Below are 21,180 nucleotides of genomic sequence, written 5' to 3'. Positions count from 1 at the left end.
TGTCCTCCAGAGCTGGGCGAGATTAAAAACGTCACCACGACACAGCCTTCCCTGGAACTGGATGGCCTGGAGAAGTATACCAACTACAGCATCCAGGTGCTGGCCTTTACCCGCGCCGGGGACGGAGTCAGAAGTGAGCAGATCTTCACTCGGACCAAAGAGGATGGTGAGAGATGGGGCTGGTGTGTGTGTGTTGTGGGGGATGCTCGAGGCCCCACAGAGCGACAGCATCGGGACAGGAGCTGGTGTTGGGAGGGTCCCAGAGCCCCGTGTTCCTTCATGGGCCTGTCCTTGACTCTGCTCTGGGCAAACCACTGGCTGCCCTCCCAAGACATTCCAGCGCAATTCAGACCGTCGACTTCCTGGGTCGCCTTTGTTCGATGTATCCATCATTTCTCTCCCTTAGAATTTTTCTTCTTTTTAAAAAAAATTTTTGGCCGAGTACTATTTAAACAAAAATGCCTTTTGTCGCAGAGCTGTGAAACACGTCATACCTGTTTTTTATCCCATCAGAATAATTTCCGTGACTCATCATCTGTTAGTGTAGGCTCAGATGATTTCCATCCTTCCACTGGAAGATTTCATAACGGTCTAAGTCATATTATTCTACGCCAGCTTTAGAATCACTTTAGAATAAATCTTTAGTTTGAGAGCTTTGTATTAATTTTTTTAAAATTATTTAGAGGAATTCATAATGATTTAGTAAAATTTTAAATTACGGCTCACTTTGGTTCAGGCCATTAATTCTTGCTGTTCCAAACAATGTAGACTTGCTTGTGTGACTCCCAAACCTTCGAAAACTATATGGCAAGTGGTTTTTTAGGGTTTTTTTTTTTTTTTGTATTATTTTAAGGGAAACTCTGAAGTGCCATATCTGAGCCTATTTAAAAAAGAGTTAAAGTTCTGATAAATATAGCTACAGTGAGAAAAACTGTCTCCACCTTAAGAAAGGAAGGAGCAACTATGTCAAATGATACCAATGTGGGACTCTCCAAATCAGAGCACAGAACTGTCCCAGAGATAGGGTGGGGATGAGACACCGAAATGAGACTCGAAATTCAGTGCAGATTTTGGCTCTACAACTTTTGTCTTCTTTCCAGGACTCTGTTCCCAGGAAGCTGGGCAGAGCATAGTGGGGGAGGTGTTAGCCATTCTTATGACCCCCCGTTGGCAGGTTTCATGCTGATGCACCCTCCATCTCTATGTGGGATTCAAACACACTGGTTCCACCCATATCCATCCGGTGGAAGCAAGGCTGGGGACTCAGGCTCCGAGGCCTGGATAGACTCTTTCTTCAGCCTTTCTGTCCCCTAACAAAGCTTCTCTGACACCCACAACATACCCTCTCTGTTCTTACTCTCTGTCCTCACCTCTGCAGGCCCTGCCCTACTCCCCCAACCATCTACCTTCGCACACTATTCTCACCGTCTCTGTAGTCCTTCTTGCTTCACTGGGGGTACACACAAATTAGCCTCATTAGCTTTCGCTTGTCCAGAACACACAGGTAGTTCTTCCCAGGAATGTGCAGGTATCAACCTTTTCTGCTCAAAGGAATTGGATTATTTAGGGAAATCTTAGAGCAAATTGAAATGCCGTTAGAAAGTCCCACATTCATGGAGAGATCTAAAAAGCTATGTCCTAAGTGAAGGTGGTCATAATGTAGTTTTTAAAAATGCAGTAGACAAAGAGCCATGTCTAGATGTTGGCTCTGTCGCTTGCTGCCCAGGGGACTTTGGGCACCTTACCTAACCTCTGAACTGAACTCATGTACAAAATTGCCATCATGATCAGAGTTAAGATATAAAAAGTCAAGTGATGTGTGTAAACAGCTAGCTTGACACATAGTGGGTTGGTTCGTGACACTAGATATTTGATTATTTGATCTCCACTCCTTCAGAGTGGGGGTGGCACATTCTTTTGCATTGCTAAGCAATAACACAAATGTCACTGGAATCATTATTTAAAGAGCAAATTGATTAGCAACATAAATTTTGACACCTGCATTTTTCAGAAGAATGTACAGAAATCCATTAAGAAGGGAAGGTTCCCCACAGCTTATTGACTGGCGATTTTGGATCAATTTTTAATTAATCCTCCACTTTTAGGAATCATGGGGTTCTCACTCAAAGTTTGACCCTGAGACCTAAAGTCTAATTTGTCAATCAATTATTCTCTACTTTTGTATCTAATGCCGATGGTGTAGGGAGATTCCATCGATGGTGAAAGACCCTGCCTTGGGTCTGGCAGTTCCCCCGGGAAGGAGGTGGAGAATCCCACATGTGCTGGTGTGCATTTCAAGAGCAATGCAGAACTGAATGTCAGTATTTACTTGGGATAAATCATCAGCATTTTCAAAAACAAGCAGAACAGGGATTAGGAGAAAGTAGAGAAAAACTGGTATAACAATGAGCTTATCTCCCCCAGATACACACGAAAAATTCACTGTTTGGAGATGGTGAAGAATTGTGCCAGCCACCCTTAAAAACTCAATACCTAATATAAATAGGCATTTGAGCCGTTTATAGAACTGAAAGCAATTTTGTATCAAATTGAAAGAAGGGACAAGGCTAATTATCATAGAAGGAATGCTTAGTCAAATAGAGAATATAGATCCTGTTCAAACTTCTGCTACAAAATCGTACAGTTTGGAAGGTTTGGATTAACCTGCCAGATTCAATTAAAATGATGTATGGTTGTAGATAAAATTCAAGTGAAATAATAACTGCCAGCGTTCATTAAGTTCTTCCTCAGTAAGGCACTAATCTAGGCACAGATTGAAGTTTCAGTGTTTATTGATATTCTCATGGGGAAAGAAATATTAATGTATTGACACAAAGCATTCAGTTTGCTCCTCTGTGCCCCATACATTTCTCAAACAAGGTCCCTAAACCCCCAGTGTCCGAAGCCTAGAGTTTAAGTTGTGTTGTTAGGTCACTGATCATCTTAAGAAGGAAAAATGTATCACTTGCTAATAAAACACACAAAAATAGAATAAAATGGTAACTAAAAATAGATAAGATAAATAAATTGAATCAAAACTTAAAACATTTTTTAAAAGTTTGTTTCTGCCAGGGATAATTCGCAATTGAAATGTTTGCTCAGAGAACAAGTTGTCTGTGCCTTAAGAAGTTTCTCAGCCTCCATAAAGATCGTTGGGCCAGGAGACAGATTCTTAAACCTGTGGACGTATTCTTGGGTCCATAAACATACTCTTGGCCCCACAGACATCACCTCAGGTTTGTCGACATATTCTCAGGGTCCGTGAGAATTGCTCAGGCTTCAGATTCTCTTCCCAAGACTGCTCAATCAATCAGAACTTGTAACTTTATTATTCTGCAAGAACGCAAAAGATTATTTGCTGATCTGACTTTCTGTTTTTTTGAACACAAGATAGCTAATTCTGAATTCTAAAGGGTTTGTGAAATCCTAATACCTTTTTATTTGCTAAGACTATAATCTGAGCAAAGCCGTGGGGAAAGAGAACACAAACAAAACCCAATCTATTAATTTTCCAATTGTTATTTTTATTCTGCAGGCATAAGGTTGTTACAGCCCAGATCCTTTTCTGCAAAAGTAAACATTGTATATGTATAAATAGAGATGGTTGTGTTTAAGTTCAAATATTTGCTGAGTACATTACTAATGCACATAACTCTGTAAATCATTTTATATGGGAAGAAGGCCAGCAAGAGGTGCAATAGGGGATCTGTGCTCCCCTGCCCCATGATTCACACTCTCTTTGCCTCTTTGCGGGGCCGGGGGTGGGGGTGCATCTGAAAACAGAGCTAAGATCGAGTGAAGAGTAAACTGACATCAGGCTATTTCTGAATCCTTGGAGTCCCCAGATCTTGAGCCATACATTCTCCTGGAGGCATGGATCATCTGTTCTCGGGTATCGTGTGATCACACCTCAGTGCACCTTAAAAGCAATGGACTCTTCGTGTCTATTTGCCTAACCACCCGAGTGTCACCCCTGCATAGACAGGTACTGAGCATGTGGCAGGGCTGGGCTCCGTATGGCAGCAGGTGCACCAACAGCCCAACAGACCAGGGTGTCCCAGAAGGCCTTCCCCCGTGTGGATTTCAGAGCTCCCTGCCCTGCAGGGATGCTCAGGCAGAGCCCCAGAGGTGCCCCGGGGGGGGCTCCCCACTGCCCCCTCTAGTTCAAGAAGAGCCACTCCACATCCACCTGTGCCTGTGTATTGGCTCCCCACAGGATGCCGCAGTTAAAGGATTTGTCTCCTTTAAAAAATGTTTAGAAAATACCGCTCTTATAAGAGCAAAGGCCAGGAATACCAGCATCTTGTGGAAATGGGAATAGAAAAGAGACTTGTGCATGGCATGACCATGATGGCAGTTGTGGATGGTTCCATCCAGCATCATGCGGTCTGTGCATGGCTCAGGGGAGTGGGGGATCCTCGGGACAGCATGGGCTCGGGTGGGTCTGGCTACCGTGGTGGATCACATACGGACAGGCTCCATGTGCACACACAGCATCCATAACACACACACCCCTGCCTATGCCTGATCACCAAGACCAGAGAAGTGATCGTGACAGTAACGAAGTAGGCTGAAGTATCTGTGTACTTAGTCAGACTTATACTTCAAACCAGTGCAATAATTTTTCAAAGCACTAACTTTGATGTTTTACATTAACACACATCATTAGAGGCCTTAACTATACGGACTCATTTTTTATGCTGTATAACAGATCACCTCAAACTTAGTACCTTAAAATAACAAAAATTTATTATCTCACCGTTTCCATGGGTTAGGGGTCCAGGTACCGGTCAGCTGGGTCCCCTGCTCGAGGTCTCACAGGCTGAAATCAAGGTGTTGGCTGGAGCTATGGGCTCGTCTGAGGTCAGGTCCTCTCCCAGGCTTACTGGTTGTTGACAGGGTTGGGTTCCTTGTGTGTGTAGGACTGGTACCATCTCCTCGGTGCCCAGAAGCCACCTGCCGTTCCCTGTCATATAGCCCCTCCCCAGCAGGACAGTTTGCTTCTTCAAGACCAATGGGAGAGTATCTCTACTGCTTCAAGTCTCTCTGACTTCTTCCATCTCTGACCCCAGCCTCTCTTGTAAGGGGTTCCTCTGATTAAGTCAGGCCCACCCAGAATATTCTCCTGTTGGTTGACTTAAAGTCAGCTGATTAGAACATTAATTATATCTGCAAAATCCCTTCACCTTTGTCACATAACATAACCTGATCATGGGAATAGTCCATCCATCATAGTGACAGTTACCACCCACATTCAACAGGAAGGAATTACACAGATACGTATATCAGAGGAAGAGAATCTTGGGCACCATCTTAAAATTCTTCCTACCACACTATAGCTGATGAAATCATTTTTCTTTACACTTAGAAAATCCGTATTGAGGATTAGTATTTTCCAGATAGTGCCCCAGGCAACTGGAGACACAGCAGAGACAGGATGGGCCTGGCAGGGCTTGTAGGCTGCTGGAGGAGACAGATATTTGAGTGGATCCTGACATGTGCCATGAAGGAGAAAGACCTTAAGAGAGAACGTGGGAGCCCTGACTTAATCTAGGCTAGTGGTCACAGAAGGTTTTCTCAAGGAAGTAATTAGTAGAATCTGACAGATGTGTAAGAGTTGCCAAAGAAAAGAAGGAGAGTAGGAAAAGATTCTAAACAGAAGGAACGTAAGACCCTAGATCACCCGGTGTCAAGGTCCTGGGGTGGGACAAGCAGGCCACTTCCAGAGACCTAAGAAATGGTCTGATATTGCAGAGCACTAAGCCAGAGGGAGAGACCAACTACTAACCTTGTCACGTACAGGTCTAAGGGACTCACTGATCTTACACACCCTCTGGGGGGTGGTAGGGGGAGAAAATTCTAGGTTCTGACTTGTGCAACCATGAACATAGCTGTGCCATTTCTTGCAATGGGTACAGGAGGAGGGGAGGTTTGGAAGGGAAGACGGTGATCCCAGCTTGGGACATGGTAGGTCTAAGGCACCTGTGAATCTGAGTGGAGATCTCAGTGGCAACTGGCTATGTGAGCTGTAAGAGCTTCTTCAAGCAGCAAGGAGGCCTAGGGAAATTGGAAGAACGCAGAAGAGATGGTCCTCTGGAGCGGCATTCTTTACTTCAACCAGTTAGATCTGAAGTCAGAAATCCACTCAACAATGGCTAAGAATTCATGAAAATTGTCTAAACCTGCTTGTACTTCCATTAAAAAAAAAAAAACAGATTAACAAAATGTAACTTGATGACTAAGAATGTTTTAAGAAAATATGTCCCAGACAGACCATCCTACACCATCTGTTTTCTGCAACTCTTAACATCTGGTGTTTATAGTTCAACCCTGGGTCACAAAGTGAAGGCTAGGATCCTTTAGTGATGTGCAATGTAAGGAAATGAGGATTGTCCTTACAAATGATAGCTAGAATTTATTTGGTGGCTGCTGTATGCAAAACTCCATATAAATTCTTTAGATGAATTATCTCTCATAATCCTAGCAATAAAACCGTGAATAGGTACAATTATTGTTCCAACTCCATAGATGAGGAGACTAAGGTTTGTTGGAGAAGTTAGTGAATTTGCCCAGGACAGAGAGCTAAGTGGTAGAGCTGAACAAAAGCCCTCAGTGAAAATGCAGGGCTCACACTTCCCAGCATCGTGATATAAATTTTTTTTGTATAAAATTCTAATAACCCTAGAAGGAAAGATTGCACAAGAGAGATCATACCTCAGTGTATGAGGAGTCAGATGGGGATTTACATAGTAAATGCAGTGAAAGCCCTTTGATCTGATTTAATCAAGACAAGTTACTGGAAATAATCAAAGCAAGGAGTTGCTGAAGTTTACAGTGACCAACAGACATATTTTAAGGTACATTTAAGGTACATTGCATTTTAACTTAAAACATACAAATAGAGATTGATTCTCTATTCATTCTTTAATTAAATAACGTGGTCTCATTTAAGTTTTGTGTGAAGAGATCTCTATGTCCTCAGTTCCATGACTGTTTCCGTCATGGATCATCTGCCATTTCCAGCTTAGGCTTCCTGAGAGTGGAGTAAAGCATGCTGCCGTTTGCCAACAATCGCTTTGCTAGTTTTTTTTTTAATCTGTTTGTCTTGGTTTTTGCCATGTGTATCATTTTTCTCAATGGTCTTGGCCCAAACCTAGCCACACCTTCCTTTTTTTAACTTTCCTTTGAGAAAGCTTTTCCAAAGAAGTTCCATTAATTGTCACAGAAACAGCTTTCTTTGGCACTCATCTTTCATTGGTTTACATAATGAATTAAATCGCATTACCATGACAAGTATAATTTTCACAAACAAGGTGGAAACAAGCATGACTGACTTTTGCTAAGCAGTCCCTCAGGTGGTTGCTGCCCAAGCACTTGGGCTTCTAGAAGGAAGCTAGCCAGGGGGAGTGTTGGGTATGGTGAACGCTAGCAAGGTGGTTGCTTTGCAGAAGGAATGGAGAGTGTTGGCGAATCCAGGGCATCCATTAGAATGAAAAGGTCAAGCAAATGTCCACTCTACCCTTGGTGTTCAGGAGGAGCCCTTGTGGGTCTGAACCAGGTTGTAGATTAGTGGAGGTCTTTGTTGTTACCCTCACCAATAGGAAACCTGAGCACAAATGCCCTCCATATTCAGGACAACAGTGCCTTGTTCCTAAGGACTTAGTAATTCAGGTGTCATCGCTTACATGTGTCCCCTTTCCTAGACCTCTGCCATCAGTGGGACTTGCTAAAAACTGATCCGAGATTTTATATTTTCAAATGGTAATGATGTCTAACCCAAGTTAGCTCTCACCGTGGTTGCTGGTTTTGTTGTTTTGACCTAGAAGAGTCGAGATGGCAATCATGACACACACATTCAACTCCAGAAATGTTTACTGAGCAGTTATGTTGTTATTGGAGCAGGAAGAGACTCAAAGATTCCTCCAGGGGCTCACAAGAGACTTATATTGGTTGGAATTTGAAGACCTCTATCAAGGTGGGAACCACCCTCCATGTAGACAGTCAGACCAGTGAGGAACAAAACAAGATCCTCAAGGCTTATCTAGTAGCAACATTAATGCTCTTTTCCCCTCTCCCTGTAGCCTGCCTGCCTCACTCCATCCTCCCTCTTCAACCTGGAAAACAGAAAGATGGGGGGGGAGGGTACGTGCATTCAAGCTCACTCCCAAATTATGCTTAATATTGTTAGCACCATGTCCTGCTTTCTTAGACGGTTTACAGAGGAGTGTTTGTTGTCTACATGAGCTGTGAATCTCTGACACAAAAGTCTAGCTTCATCAAAAGTATTTCTGTACCTCCCCTCAGCCAAAAACGGTGCATTACCAAGTGTCTCGGGCGAGGAAGAGCGGTCCCTGATGACTATGGAAGTCTGCCCTCATGCCTGTCTAACTCAGGAGGCGAGATGTACATCCCTAGCCTGTTCAAAGCCAAACTCAGTAGCAGCACAAGCAGCTAAAGTCTCCAGCTGTTCCGAGGCAGGAAATCACGAGGGACTGCAATGGGGAGGGAAGGCTCCCAGGAAGGCAGGGACTTGAACTGAACGTATGATTTCTGTGGAAGAAACGGTTATTCATGGCACTTTTTAAAGAGCGGCAAGGCAGACTTTATTCAGGGGGACTGCTGTGAGGTATACATGTGGGGACCACCTTAGTGGGGGATCACGGTAAGGGAGAGAGACTGGGCTTGACTTCAAATACAAGTGAAAGTGGGAATTTACAGCCAAGGGATGGAGAGGAAGGAGTGGGGTCGCTGGGTGGAAAATTACGGACAAAAGACATCAGGGATGAGGGGCGTTCTGACTAGATGGATCAAACAGGACTTTTGCTGAAGGCACGCTAGGATGATCAGGTATTACCTGGGGTATGGTAGAGAATGAAGACGTTGATTGTGTATCAAGAGAGATCAATTATTGAGGTGATTCAGGCTGAACTGACTTAGCAGGATTCTTAAAATTGGGCTCTTAGCGGACATGCCCGAGGACAGGGCTAGTGGGGTTCACCGGTCTCTCGTCTGAGAGAGACTGTCAGTTCCTAGGGCTGCTGGAACAGAGTACCACAGACGGGGGCTGCTCAACAACAGAGATGCATTGTCTCACAGTTTGGAGGTCGGAAGTCCAAAATCAAGGTGAGGGCCAGGTTGGTTCCCTCTGAGGCTGTGAGGGAGAGTCTGTTCCAGACTTCTGTCCTTGGCTTATCGATGGCCATCTGCTCCCTGTGTCCTCACATTATCTTCTCTCTCTGCATGTCTTTGTGTCCACATTTCCCCTTTTTCCATAAGGACCCCAATCCTACTAGGTGAGGGCCACCCTATTGACCATAATTTAACTTGATCATCTCTTGAGAGACCCCTTCTCCAAATAAGGTTGCAATCTGAGCTTCTGGGATTGGGGTCTCCACATGTGGATTCCGAGGGGACTCGGTGGAGCCCTCTCTCCGGCCAGCACTGATCCTCAAGGAGCTGACCATGGAGAGAGTGGCCAGGCCCAGCTGGAGTGGGGGTCGTGTTGGGCAGCGTGGGCCTGAGCGCCCAGTCGCAGCCCCATGTCTGTGACTAAACGCACGACTCTTCTAGTTCCAGGTCCTCCTGCAGGAGTGAAGGCAGCTGCAGCCTCAGCCTCCATGGTGTTTGTGTCCTGGCTTCCCCCTCTCAAGCTGAACGGCATCATCCGAAAGTACACTGTATTCTGCTCCCACCCCTATCCCACAGTAAGTTGGTAAATAACCAAGTGCCTTTCAAGCACCTTCCAGAAACAAGCTGCGAGCGCTCCCTGGGGACAGTTTTGTTCCTGTCTCCCACCTACTTGGGTCTTTCTAGTGGTTTTATTTTTTCTCCCGTTGTCTCCACCACAAAGCAACATTCTCATTTATACCTCATTTGAAAATACGCTTCTGAATCATTGCAAGGGACACAATTGTCTAGAATTGTTGTTTATTTGGTGACTTCCCAGGAAACTGCCAGCCGGCTTCTCAAAATCAAAACCCAGAGGTCTTAATTGTGCCTTAATTGATAGTCAATGGACAACACCTATTGATTTTGCTGTTGGACTCATCATTATGTGCACTCCAGGCCCTCTCTGCCTCCCCCCTTCCCTCCGCCCTCCCCGCTGTGGTCCCACCTCTCACCCCTTCTTCCTGCTGGGACCCATCCCCCACTGAGGGAGAGCGAGCAAGCCCCTCTTGTGCCAGACATGGGGGCCCTTGCTGAGGATCTGTGACCCTGACAATTACGTGGTCCGCCTCGTTCATTGTGACAGAATTAAAAGTTAGGGTAATTAATACTTCCCAGTGCTGTATTTGTTTTCATTAATATTATTACTACCAAGTCATAATTATAGAGCTAAGCTGTTTCTCAGACCAGATACAAAAGCAGATCCAAATGGGAAATTTTAGAGAAAAGAAAGCCAAAGTGGGACAAAAAATTCCTGATATCTTCATAGGAATATGTAAGGCATTTTCGGAGGTAGGTACCATGGCTGACCCCTCTTTCTGTCCCCCCGCTGGGCCATAGAACTTGATGGGCATAGTCACTCAGGAAGTATTTGTGGAATGAATACACAAACTAATTTTGTTTTTTATTGTGGTAAAATACCTTCACATAAAATTTACCATCTTAATCATTTCTAAGTGTCCAGGTCAGTGGCGTTAAGCACGTTCACACTGTCATGCGACCGTCCCCACCGTCCACCTCCAAAACATTTTTATCTTCCCAAACTGAAACTCTGTCCCTTAAGCACTAACGTCCCAACCCTCTGCTTCCAGCATCGTCAGCCACCACTCTGTTTTCTGCCTCTGTGAATCTGACTGCTCTAGGGGTCCCACAGAAGCGGAATCCGACAGCCTTTGTCTTTCTGGCACGGGCACACTTCACTGAGCATCATGTCCTCAAGGGTCATCATGTTGTAGCAGGTGTCAGGATTTCCTTCCTTTTTAAGGCTGACTCACATTCTTGAACTAATTTATTAATTGATTCTCTAATTAAAGTGATACATTTTCCAAAGTCTAGAGTCCGTAGGGAACCCCCAGGCCTCAGAGTGCCCCAGACAGTGAGCGTGATTAGCGGTGCCAGAGAGACAAGGGAGAGCCTGTGTTCGGCTCGCAGAGGTCTGCGTCTCTGCTGGAGAACGTTCGTCAACAGGAGCCCCCCTGGAGCTGAAGTAAAGATTTACGTGTAAATGGTCAGAGACGGGCTCCAGAACTTTCTTGCAGGTTCCTTCTTTGGTTTCAAACATGCTGTTAATTCCCACCTGCTGAGTCCTACCGTCAAAGTTCAGAGATGCTAAGCAGTGCTGGGAGGAAGTGCCAGGCAACCGCGGTCTGCTACTCAGAGAGGCGATTCGTGGAGGACCCCTGCGCAGACCCTGATTCTCTCGTCAGCCCTAACATAGAACCATTCTGCCAAAGAGAGACAAAATCATCGCTAGAGTAAGGCATACCTGCATTGCCCTCGAATTTGAAATGCTTCTTTATTTCTATTCACTCATTCATCCATCTATTTGCTGTAGAACTCACATTTGCTGTTCTGACGCCAGCAGCCTAGGAAGAGACTAGCAGGGTACCCAGAACACCAGCAGCTCCCCCTCTATCTGCTCTTTATCTCTAAGCTAAAAACCCCAGCCTGGCTCATCTGCAGTTGGTCCAGACAGACCGATGCATGGGGGAGACAGCCCCACTTGTGGATGCCGGGGGCCATGTTAGTCCCTGTCCTCCAGCCAGTGAATTCCCCACCATAGAATAGCAAGAAGCCATGCTCAAACTGTCCACAGGGTGGAGAAGAAAGGGATTTCCACAGTCTCTCTGTGCACAGAACACTGGGGTTCGACCACCCAGGACTGTCCCAACAAGACCCTTCCAAAAACGACCATCCTAAGATCCAACTAACCAGCAAAAATGGGAATGAACAATCAGGTTTTTCACCTACCTAATGTCTGACTGCCACTAGCTAGGTCTGTCTGTGCTGCTTTTGACGATATTAAAAAGCACTATGGATCCAGAAATAGGATCATTACAAGGTGCCTGTGATCTTCTGGGCAGCAGCATGTAAGTTTTGCAAGGAAGGTCCAGAATCCCAGAACAGTCCTCAATAACGGGAAGTGAACCAGAATCAGGCTATTCCATCTCTCGAGGCACATGGCTGTTCATGTACTTCAAACATCTAAGACCACAAGGCCCAGATTTTTGAATAGACATTTTATTTTTAAAGCACTTTTTGGGTGACAGAAAACCTGAGTGGGAGGTACAGAGATTTCCCAAACGAGGCCTATGATTAAAATAAAATAATACCATTCTAAGTAAAGAGCAGAGAGGACTAATGCGTTTCTCTTGGAAGGGAAAACCACCCATTATTTGGGGTCTTATTCATATGGAATTAGGAAGAGAGTATAAATTACTGGAAAGAGGGACTTTGTTTCCATCCCGAGCTTCTGTAATTTGACAGTCAGAATTCTGAATGCTGTCACCTCTTGCGATGTTTTGCCATCTCCGCCTATGTGCCCAGTAAACACCAGAGGGCAGTGTGAGCTCTGTGTATTTCTCTTGCTCATCTCCCTGACTTTCTTTTCTTTGAAATGATTTCATAGTTGAATGTAGAACATGGGAAGATAAATGAGGACACCGCACAACCTGTAATTTGTTGCTCTGTAAGGGACTCCCTCGGCTAACCTCTTCGCTGATATAAATTTCCCCTAAAGACCCCCAGTGAAAGGACCTGTGACAAGCCCCAGGCTCTTGTCCATAATGCGTAAAGCCCATTGTCTAGTAACAGGCAATGCTTTCGTTGTGTTCTCTCGGGTCAGTTTAGTCAAAGACATTCAGATTTGAAATTGCATACGTGGCCAGACGAGAAACTGCAAATTCATCTAAAGTCTGGTGGTGCTGGGAGTCTCACCGTGAGGGACCAGCAGGTGTGCCGAGACATCAACCTTCCCAGGCCGATTCGAGCCACAAAATCTTAAGATTCATTTGATTCAGGAACTCATCCATATAATTTTGGGGCCGTGGCTATTAGTTTTCATATATGATGGTTGGAACGATCAATTCACCCAGTTGTAAGGTCCCAGGAAGAAAGGAGTGAGGCTGGATCTCCTCTCTAGCGCTCCTCCCTGCATGAAAGCAGCCCGTGGGAAATGCGGTGTGTTAGCCAAGCAGGAGGATAGAGAAAGTGTCTCTTTTACAGTGTTAAGCAGATGAGACAATGAAATTAGACAGCACAAACTTCTCAGCAATGAACAAAATTAGAAGACCTAAAATAATCATATCAACGAGCCGTAACCTCCATCAGTTATTCCAGTTTTGGATGATGATATGATCCAGTCCCTGCACAGGACAGGTGTTCAGTCGATGGTGCTGAATGAGCAAAGGAGAATGTTCTAGTACTCTTCTTATCCACAGGATGACTTTCACCTACTAAACTCCCCACAGTGTAGCCCACAACTTGGAAATAAGCAAGTCTTCAGGGAAGCAAGGAAAGTAACCTTTACCAGGTCTGGGTAAATTCTGAGCCAAGGTAGCAGGTGTGTATTTGCCCCATACCTGCCCCGCCACCCAGGGCCTGCATTTAATAAATCATGGGGCTGAAGACAAGGGAGAGTGGCTTCAGAAACCCAGAAATGTTGAGTAATCTCAGGTCAAATAAGAGTGCCACGATAGAACCGTCAAGCGGGGTCGACCTGACCGTCCCTATTTATAATGCTGTCCATCTCACCGGCCACTGCTCCTGTCTCCGAAGCCACCACAGACCCCCTGGCTATACGAGGCCATTGCCCCCTCCCCACCAACACCCACCCTTACATGTATGCATTTCTCAACACTCTTCCTTCATCTTCTTTTCCTAGTCTTGATTATCTCCATGAATCATTGAATCTGTTCTTATAATTTAACTATCATCTAAAGTTACGAGGGTCAAAAATGTTTCTCTCCAACCCCAACCATCTTACAAGACCAGTCTCATATTTCCAACTTCCTTCCATCCATGTCTCCATCGAGATTCCACTGCATCCAACATGTCCAGAACCTAATTCGTTCTTGCTCCCCTTCTCTTCCTGTTTCCCAGCTAAGCTAATGATTTAACAATACCCATTGTCCTCTGACAAGAGGCCTCGAATCTCAGGGATTTACACCAACAGTTTTATGTTTCTTTCAATTCACGTCCATTGTGAGTTGGTAGCTCTGCTCCATATTACCCACACTGCAGGAGGGACCCGTGCCAGTTTTATGGCAGAGAGAAGGACCTCTCCGGAGGGTCTGACAGAGGCATAACGTGGCCTCCCTCCAACCACAAGAGAACCAGGAAGCCAATCCCAGCACATACCCAGAAGACAGGAAAACCAGAGCAGCTTGGAGAACAACTCTATTGGCCACCATGGGACTGCCGTTATAAAGGATAGAGTGTCTGCCTTTCTTTGAGGAGTTCCTGGTTCTAGGGAGGGCAGAAAATACCAGAGATGGTCGCTGTTCTTGTGATGTGGCAAAGGACACAACCGGGACATGCAGAGGACAGAATGACATGGAGCACAGGCAAGGGGGTGTCACTCAAACAGTAGGATCAGAGTCAGTTTCTTGGGATGTACATACAGACCTGGCTTGCAGGTGGGACATTTTACTGGACAGAAGGGTATTTACGACCAGAGGAAACAGCATCTGTGAAGTGACATTGTGTCCTGAGAATCCTCTCTCCATAATATCTTTTTTTTTTTAATTTTTTATTGTTATGTTAATCCCCATACATTACATTATTAGTTTTAGATATAGTGTTCCATGATTCATTGTTTGTGCATAACACCCAGTGCTCCATGCAGAACGTGCCCTCCTCAATACCCATCACCAGGCTAACCCATCCTCCCAACCCCCTCCCCTCTAGAACCCTCAGTTTGTTTCTCAGAGTCCATCGTCTCTCATGGTTCTTCTCCCCCTCCGATTTCCCCCCCTTCATTCTTCCCCTCCTGCTACATTCTTCTTCTTCTTTTTTTCTTTCTTAACATATATTGCATTATTTGTTTCAGAGGTACAGATCTGAGATTCAACAGTCTTGCACAATTCACAGCGCTTACCAGAGCACATACCCTCCCCAGTGTCCATCACCCAGTCACCCCATTCCCTCCCCCCCCCCCCCCCCCCCCGCCACCCCCCCGTTTTTTCCTGAGATTAAGAATTCCTCATATCAGTGAGGTCATATGATACATGTCTTTCTCTGTTTGACTTACTTCGCTCAGCATAATACCCTCCAGTTCCATCCACATCGTTGCAAATGGCAAGATCTCATTCCTTTTGATGGCTGCATAATATGCCATTGTATATATATACCACATCTTCTTTATCCATTCATCTGTCGATGGACATCTTGGCTCTTTCCACAGTTTGGCTATTGTGGACATTGCTGCTATAAACATCGGGGTGCACGTACCCTTTCGGATCCCTACTTTTGTATCTTTGGGGTAAATACCCAGTATCCTCGCCCTTCTTTTCATGCCCACCACCATTGCCCTGGTTCAGGTCCTCACCTGGGGAACCAAATTAGGTCAGAAGCTTTCCCAGTGCCAGTCTCAAGGTCCAGTCCTGTGTCCACATTGCTGTCATCATCATTCTTTCACATTCTAGGTCTAACCATGTCACTCCCTTGGGCAAATTCTTGGCTGACTTCTCCCTTTTTACCTAAATCCTCAAGACGACATGGACAGATTTCCACAATCCAGCTCCAACTCCTGTCCAGTCTCGTATCTCCTATTCCATTACCCTACCCAGCCAGTTCTTAAACCATACCACGTCTCGTGTGTGTATGTGTGTGTGTGTGTGTGTGTGTGTGTGTACGTGCATGTACACTGGATCCTCCTGGCCTTTTCCCTCTCATCCTCTTCCCATTTAAAGTCTTTATTCTTAAGGCTCAACTTAAATGCTTTATTATTTATTTGCATTTGCATTTGCTATAGGCTATACATTTTATGCCTATGGTTTCCAAATGTATTTCTTCATGGCTCACAATAGGAAATACATCTTACAAGCATAATGCAGTACCCACACAATAAAAGCATCGTAAACAAAATTTACACTTGCTGCACGTGATACACTCTGATATTTCCCATTCTGGTAGGTTTTTTGCTCTTCGATTTTATTTTGCAAATGATTGTCATAACTCACAAAATTGCTTCCATGACCCACATCTTAAATAATACTGGTTTTCATCAGCTAATCCTCATGATTACTGTATGCAGGTGGGGTTATTAGGACCTCACTTTAGTGATACTGAAGTGGATCATGTGCCATCTGTCCAGGACCATGCAGTTTGCAAGGCAAAGGCAGGGGTTGCAGCCTGCAGGTGTCTGAGCTCAGAGTCCAGGCCCTTTACCCTGAGAGCATACAGCCTTCCCTGGGAAGCTGGCTCTGTCTCACCGCAGAGGTCCCCAGTATTACTTTACAGCCTCATTTTGGCATAACTACAACCTCTTAAATTATTGTTAATTTGGGGTATAGTTGGGCCCCCAGAGTGACTTGTCAGCTGAAGTGCAGGCCTCCCAGCTAGTCACTGTTCTGCCTTTAGAAAGCCTGGTATTATGCTGAAATAGTGGATGTTCAGCAAATGTTGTGTTGAATTAAATTTTATGGATAATGGTTGGGAGTCATCCAATAGAGGTTGAACTGTATAATGATGTTTCTGGTTCATAAGGCAGGAAAGTATCTTATATAATTGGGGATGCTTTCAGTCTCACAAGGATTTAGATAAAATGCCTATGCTTTTAAATCACTGACATGGAAATCATCCTTCCATAGTTCTATCTAAAAGACCTAATGGTGACTCTCTCTTTTCTGTGATGGCAAAGCTAGAAATGATGGAGTAGCCAAAAGGTGGCTAAGAGTGCACGGGCTGGCTCCCTTTGCATATATGCAATAAATTACTTGTTCATCATCAAATAAGTTAGAGCGATCAAGTCAGATTAATAAAGCATTTTTACAGATAATCGTTTGCATGGCAGTTGGGGTGACCCCAGAGAAGAGAAAATAATGAAATAAAATGAAAATCAGATCATGTCCATGTATTATACAGAGAACTTAAAGAATAAAGACAAATCCTAAATTGATCCAGCTAACTCCTTATTCTTAATATAATCCAGGTCATTTCCCTGCCACTAAAAAGAAAGATTTTATATGTCCTCAGAGTGTCGTTGTCCAATAATTAAAAGAGCTGCCTATTTTGCTTATTCTGCTCTGGGGGAGGTTTTTTAAATCACTGCTGTGAACATACTATCCACAAAATCAGAACATTCGAGCCTCTTTTTTTAATAATTAGATATTAGAGCTTTTTAAAGCACCATACTTCTTTGATAGAATTAGTTTTTCATTAAAAAGTTAATTGAAATTTTTTAAGTGGAATTCTTTTTATATCCATGAGATACGCTGAATAATTTGATCTGAGCAGCCTGTGAATCCATAGTCATTCTCTACATAGTTATTCTCAATTGTATTCAAATAATTTCTAGGTCATTAGTCAACTTAATGCAACAGGTGTTTCCTCAGTCCATTCCAGTTAGTAGCGGGTGGGTCCTGACTCTGCAATGCTGGGATCTAGGATCCCCAGGAAATCGTAGAGGGAGGGGTGCGGCTAGGCCACCCTCAGAGAACCTGAGACCCATCCAGCACAGGAGAGGCAGTGAGGACATGCGAGACCATAATCGAAGGAGAATAAAGATCAAGACCTTACATGATGTATAAACCAAGGGCAGATGTGGCCCCCAGTGGAGGGGCTGAGAGAAGGCTACAAGGTTTTGCAAGTCATCCATCAAGCTAAATAGTGTGAGGGATTTGGAAATGAATCCAGCAATTATTGGATAAATATCCAGTTTTATAGAAATCACAGAAGAGCATTTAAAGAAATTCATTGTGTTTAATTCTATCTTATTTACTCTTGTGAAGTGTCTTAAACATGAAAGGAAGATGATTGCACCAAAATGACAAGGCAAAAATAATTCTGTAGTGAAAGTAGATCCCGTAGACCCTGTTCTCAGGCTTTTCATGGGTGACACTGAAACACAGGGAGAAAACCAACCTCCCAGCAACCTCTACGTTCTTTTGAGGAGTATACTGTTGAGTTCCTCAGAAATCTGTGACTCCACCCACCAGACCTAAAGCAATAGTAAGAAAGGCAGAACAAGTGAATGTGAGCTGTCTGGTCTGAGTATTATTGTAAGGTTTATATCATGAGCTGTAACTTCCGCTCTTGGTACAATTTTCGGGAAGCCAACATGTCTGAAGTGTTATAAAAGAAAATTGCTATAAATATTTTTTAAATCAAATATATGAAGTTTTTATTTATTTTCCTAGGCATTTTGTAAATATTAATCATGTCCTCAACTATGACTGGAGTCGTTTTAGAAAGGGAATTGAAATGATTTTTCAGATTTTAGCAGGAACCTGTCAGGATCTTACTATGCCTTATTTAATTAATCCTCCGTTTGCCAAGTTATGATCATTTCTTGTTCCCTTGGGGCAGGAACTTACCTTACAGTCTACACACTGGACTTGAACTCAGTAAATGCCTATGAATACAAACACAGCAACTATTTATGAGTTTTTCCCATTATGGGCATTGTGCTAAGAGCTCTCGCATAAATTTTCTTTGTAAGACCAAAAGGAGAGATCTTTAGTCCAGTGAGTTCACATGGCTGTCCCCAGGTGTCCTATTGCTCTGGCCATCCCTTATCAGCCCAGTTATAGCCATCCATTCATGATTAATTCACATTGTAGGCATAATCAAATCTTCTAGAGTGGCTAATATCTCTGTCTTAACTTTGAAGATGAGACAACAGAGTTATAGATCTGCCAGCAGAAAATTAAATATTTAGAGATTTAAATATTTAAATATTGAGAAAAGTGTCTCTCTCCCCTCCCTACCAATTTCTCCTTTTGCCACTTTTGATTCATTAATCCTAGGAACTACATTTGGAGTACGCTTTTCTTTAGGCTACAATTTTCTGTCTTGCTGCCCTTGAGGGAGAAGCTCCCCCATTCCTTTCTATTCACAGTCTCTGAAGCATCGATGCAGTGGAAGTAGCAGGAGAATTCTGGAAATTAAAGTGATACCTTCTCACTGACCAGAGTTTGGGAGGGAGAGACACATAATGGGATGCACGTAGAAATTAGCAAGTCATTTCCAACATGATTAGATCATTGTGTTGGGAAATCTGGTATCCAACAGGGACAATTGATGAAAGGTAAATATAATCAGTTATTATATCTCATCTAAACTATTGAGGAAAATGTTTCCTAAGAAAGTAATAGTCATCCTCCCTCTTTCTCAGAACAAGCATTTTTGGCTGAGCATTAAGGGGAAGGCTTTAAACAAATAGATTTCCATCCCTACACCACATGAACTTCTGATGATCTTTTTTCCCATTTAGCTCTTTTTCTCTTACCTTTTGCCACCTCTTGAGCTTAACAATGTTTGAATTATGCACCATCTATGGATAAGTGATTATGGGATTCACAGGACAGCCCTCTGTAGGAGGCATCTCACACCTCTGGAGACATCCAGTCTTGCCCTCCTCTGCAGGGCCTACATGAAAGCATCCTTAACCCACCACACTGGAAGTGACAGCCGGCCCCAGCACAGCATGCTCTCCTGCTGGGAGCGGGGCTAGCCTTTGCCACTCTGTGTAGCCTTTGACCTCCTCAGGTGTGACTCTCCAATCTCTATATTCTTCCAGACTCCAAGCTCTCTGAGGGGTTTGCTTGGAGCTCAAAACCCCTGGCACCCCTAGGTGGGAATGCACACAGACTGCTCTCCACAAGAATATGTTATTCCTGCCTTAGCCTCTTATCGGGCCCAGAAATGGATGATGGACAAAACATCAGGAAGCCCTGCATAGGCGGTCTCACATTTTTTGTTAGGAAAGAAGGTACCAGCATCTTTGGGACTATTCTCACTTGTGAAGCCAGTTGCTAAAATTTTAAGACAACAGGAAAAGTCACATTTAATATCCAGTTACATATATTATGAAGAAAACAAATCAACTCTTCTATTGTTTAAATTGGTTGGTTGGCAACCTTCTGCTTACACTTCTGAGAGCTGAAAAATGGTGCCTAATTATGGCGGCCATCAGGGGAATAGAGTGGCATCAGAGGGTGATAACACCAGTGCAACTAAATTTCCCCGAATAAAGAACAGGAACCCCTGGACAGCTTGACTATTATTTCTCACTCTATAGAGAAATTTCATTCCAAAGGGAAGAAGTTTCTTTTTTTAAAAAATTATGTTATGTTAATCACCATACATCATTAGTTTTTTTTCTTTTTTAAAGATTTTTTTTATTATTTTATGTTAATCACCATACATTACATCATGAGTTTTTGATGTAGTGTTCCATGATTCATTGTTTGCGTATAACACCCAGTGCTCCATGCAGAACGTGCCCTCTTTAATACCCATCACCAGCCTAACCCATCCTGCCACCCCACTCCCCTCTAGAACCCTCAGCTGGGAAGAAGTTTCTATTGATAAACCTTTTTACTTTGCCTTTTGGTTGATGTTCTATATAAAAAGTGAGACAAATATTGTTACATAAGAAGTTGTACTTTTTTATCATCGATTTTAGCTGCACCTTGGGTTGCAGGTAAAAATTAAATAAAATGCTTATTTTGGAAGTAGTCAAGGACCAATTGTCCCTTATAGACAGGATGCTTATTGAGTTTTAACTAAAAGCTATGTACTCTTCACAGAAAATCCTTATTTTCTGAATATATTTTAATGCTCTGTTGATGCTTAATGTTCAGTAGGAGTGATTGTTATAATTTGCACATCATTAAGCTTTGCAGAATTAATTTGGCAACAACATAGCCTTGGAGCATCACAGAATACAAATACACACAGTCTTGGGATTGTCTCCTCAGATGGCTAGGAAGCAAGCCAAATTCTCTCTGAAATTCTAGAAGGATTTGATGTTCCCATGATTTTCTAAACACGGACTGGCATGAATGAGAGGTGGGGACAGGTAGGGTGACGAGGATGCATGCACACTACAGCATACACTCATCCCTGGGGAACCTGTGCAAGAGCCCTTAGTCTCCCTTTATTCATCGGACAGTGCGTGTACAGTAGTCAAATTTTCGACCACGGGAAATTCTCTGACTTTATTTTTTATTGAGTAAGCAAGGGGTCTGTGACAAGGAAAAGGCATAGTTAACATTTGCACCCCCTGAT

General features: G+C 43.8%; 1 protein-coding gene across 3 annotated transcripts in view; it reads left to right on the top strand.

Moving 5' to 3' along the window:
- Nucleotides 1–21,180, top strand: part of DSCAM (DS cell adhesion molecule) — a 791,005-nt gene that overhangs the window by 703,267 nt on the left and 66,558 nt on the right. For all 3 annotated transcript variants that reach the window (XM_032392604.1, XM_032392602.1, XM_032392603.1), the window contains 2 exons: nucleotides 11–166; nucleotides 9,571–9,704. In XM_032392604.1, the coding sequence (XP_032248495.1) occupies nucleotides 11–166; nucleotides 9,571–9,704 (290 nt within the window). The remainder of the gene's footprint in view (nucleotides 1–10; nucleotides 167–9,570; nucleotides 9,705–21,180) is intronic.

This window comes from Phoca vitulina, unplaced genomic scaffold (assembly GCF_004348235.1).
Source record: "Phoca vitulina isolate PV1807 unplaced genomic scaffold, GSC_HSeal_1.0 scaffold68, whole genome shotgun sequence".
In the NCBI taxonomy this organism is placed as follows: Eukaryota; Metazoa; Chordata; class Mammalia; order Carnivora; family Phocidae; genus Phoca; species Phoca vitulina.
The sequence above is the reverse complement of the archived record's forward strand: the minus strand, read 5'-3'. Positions and strand labels throughout refer to the sequence as shown.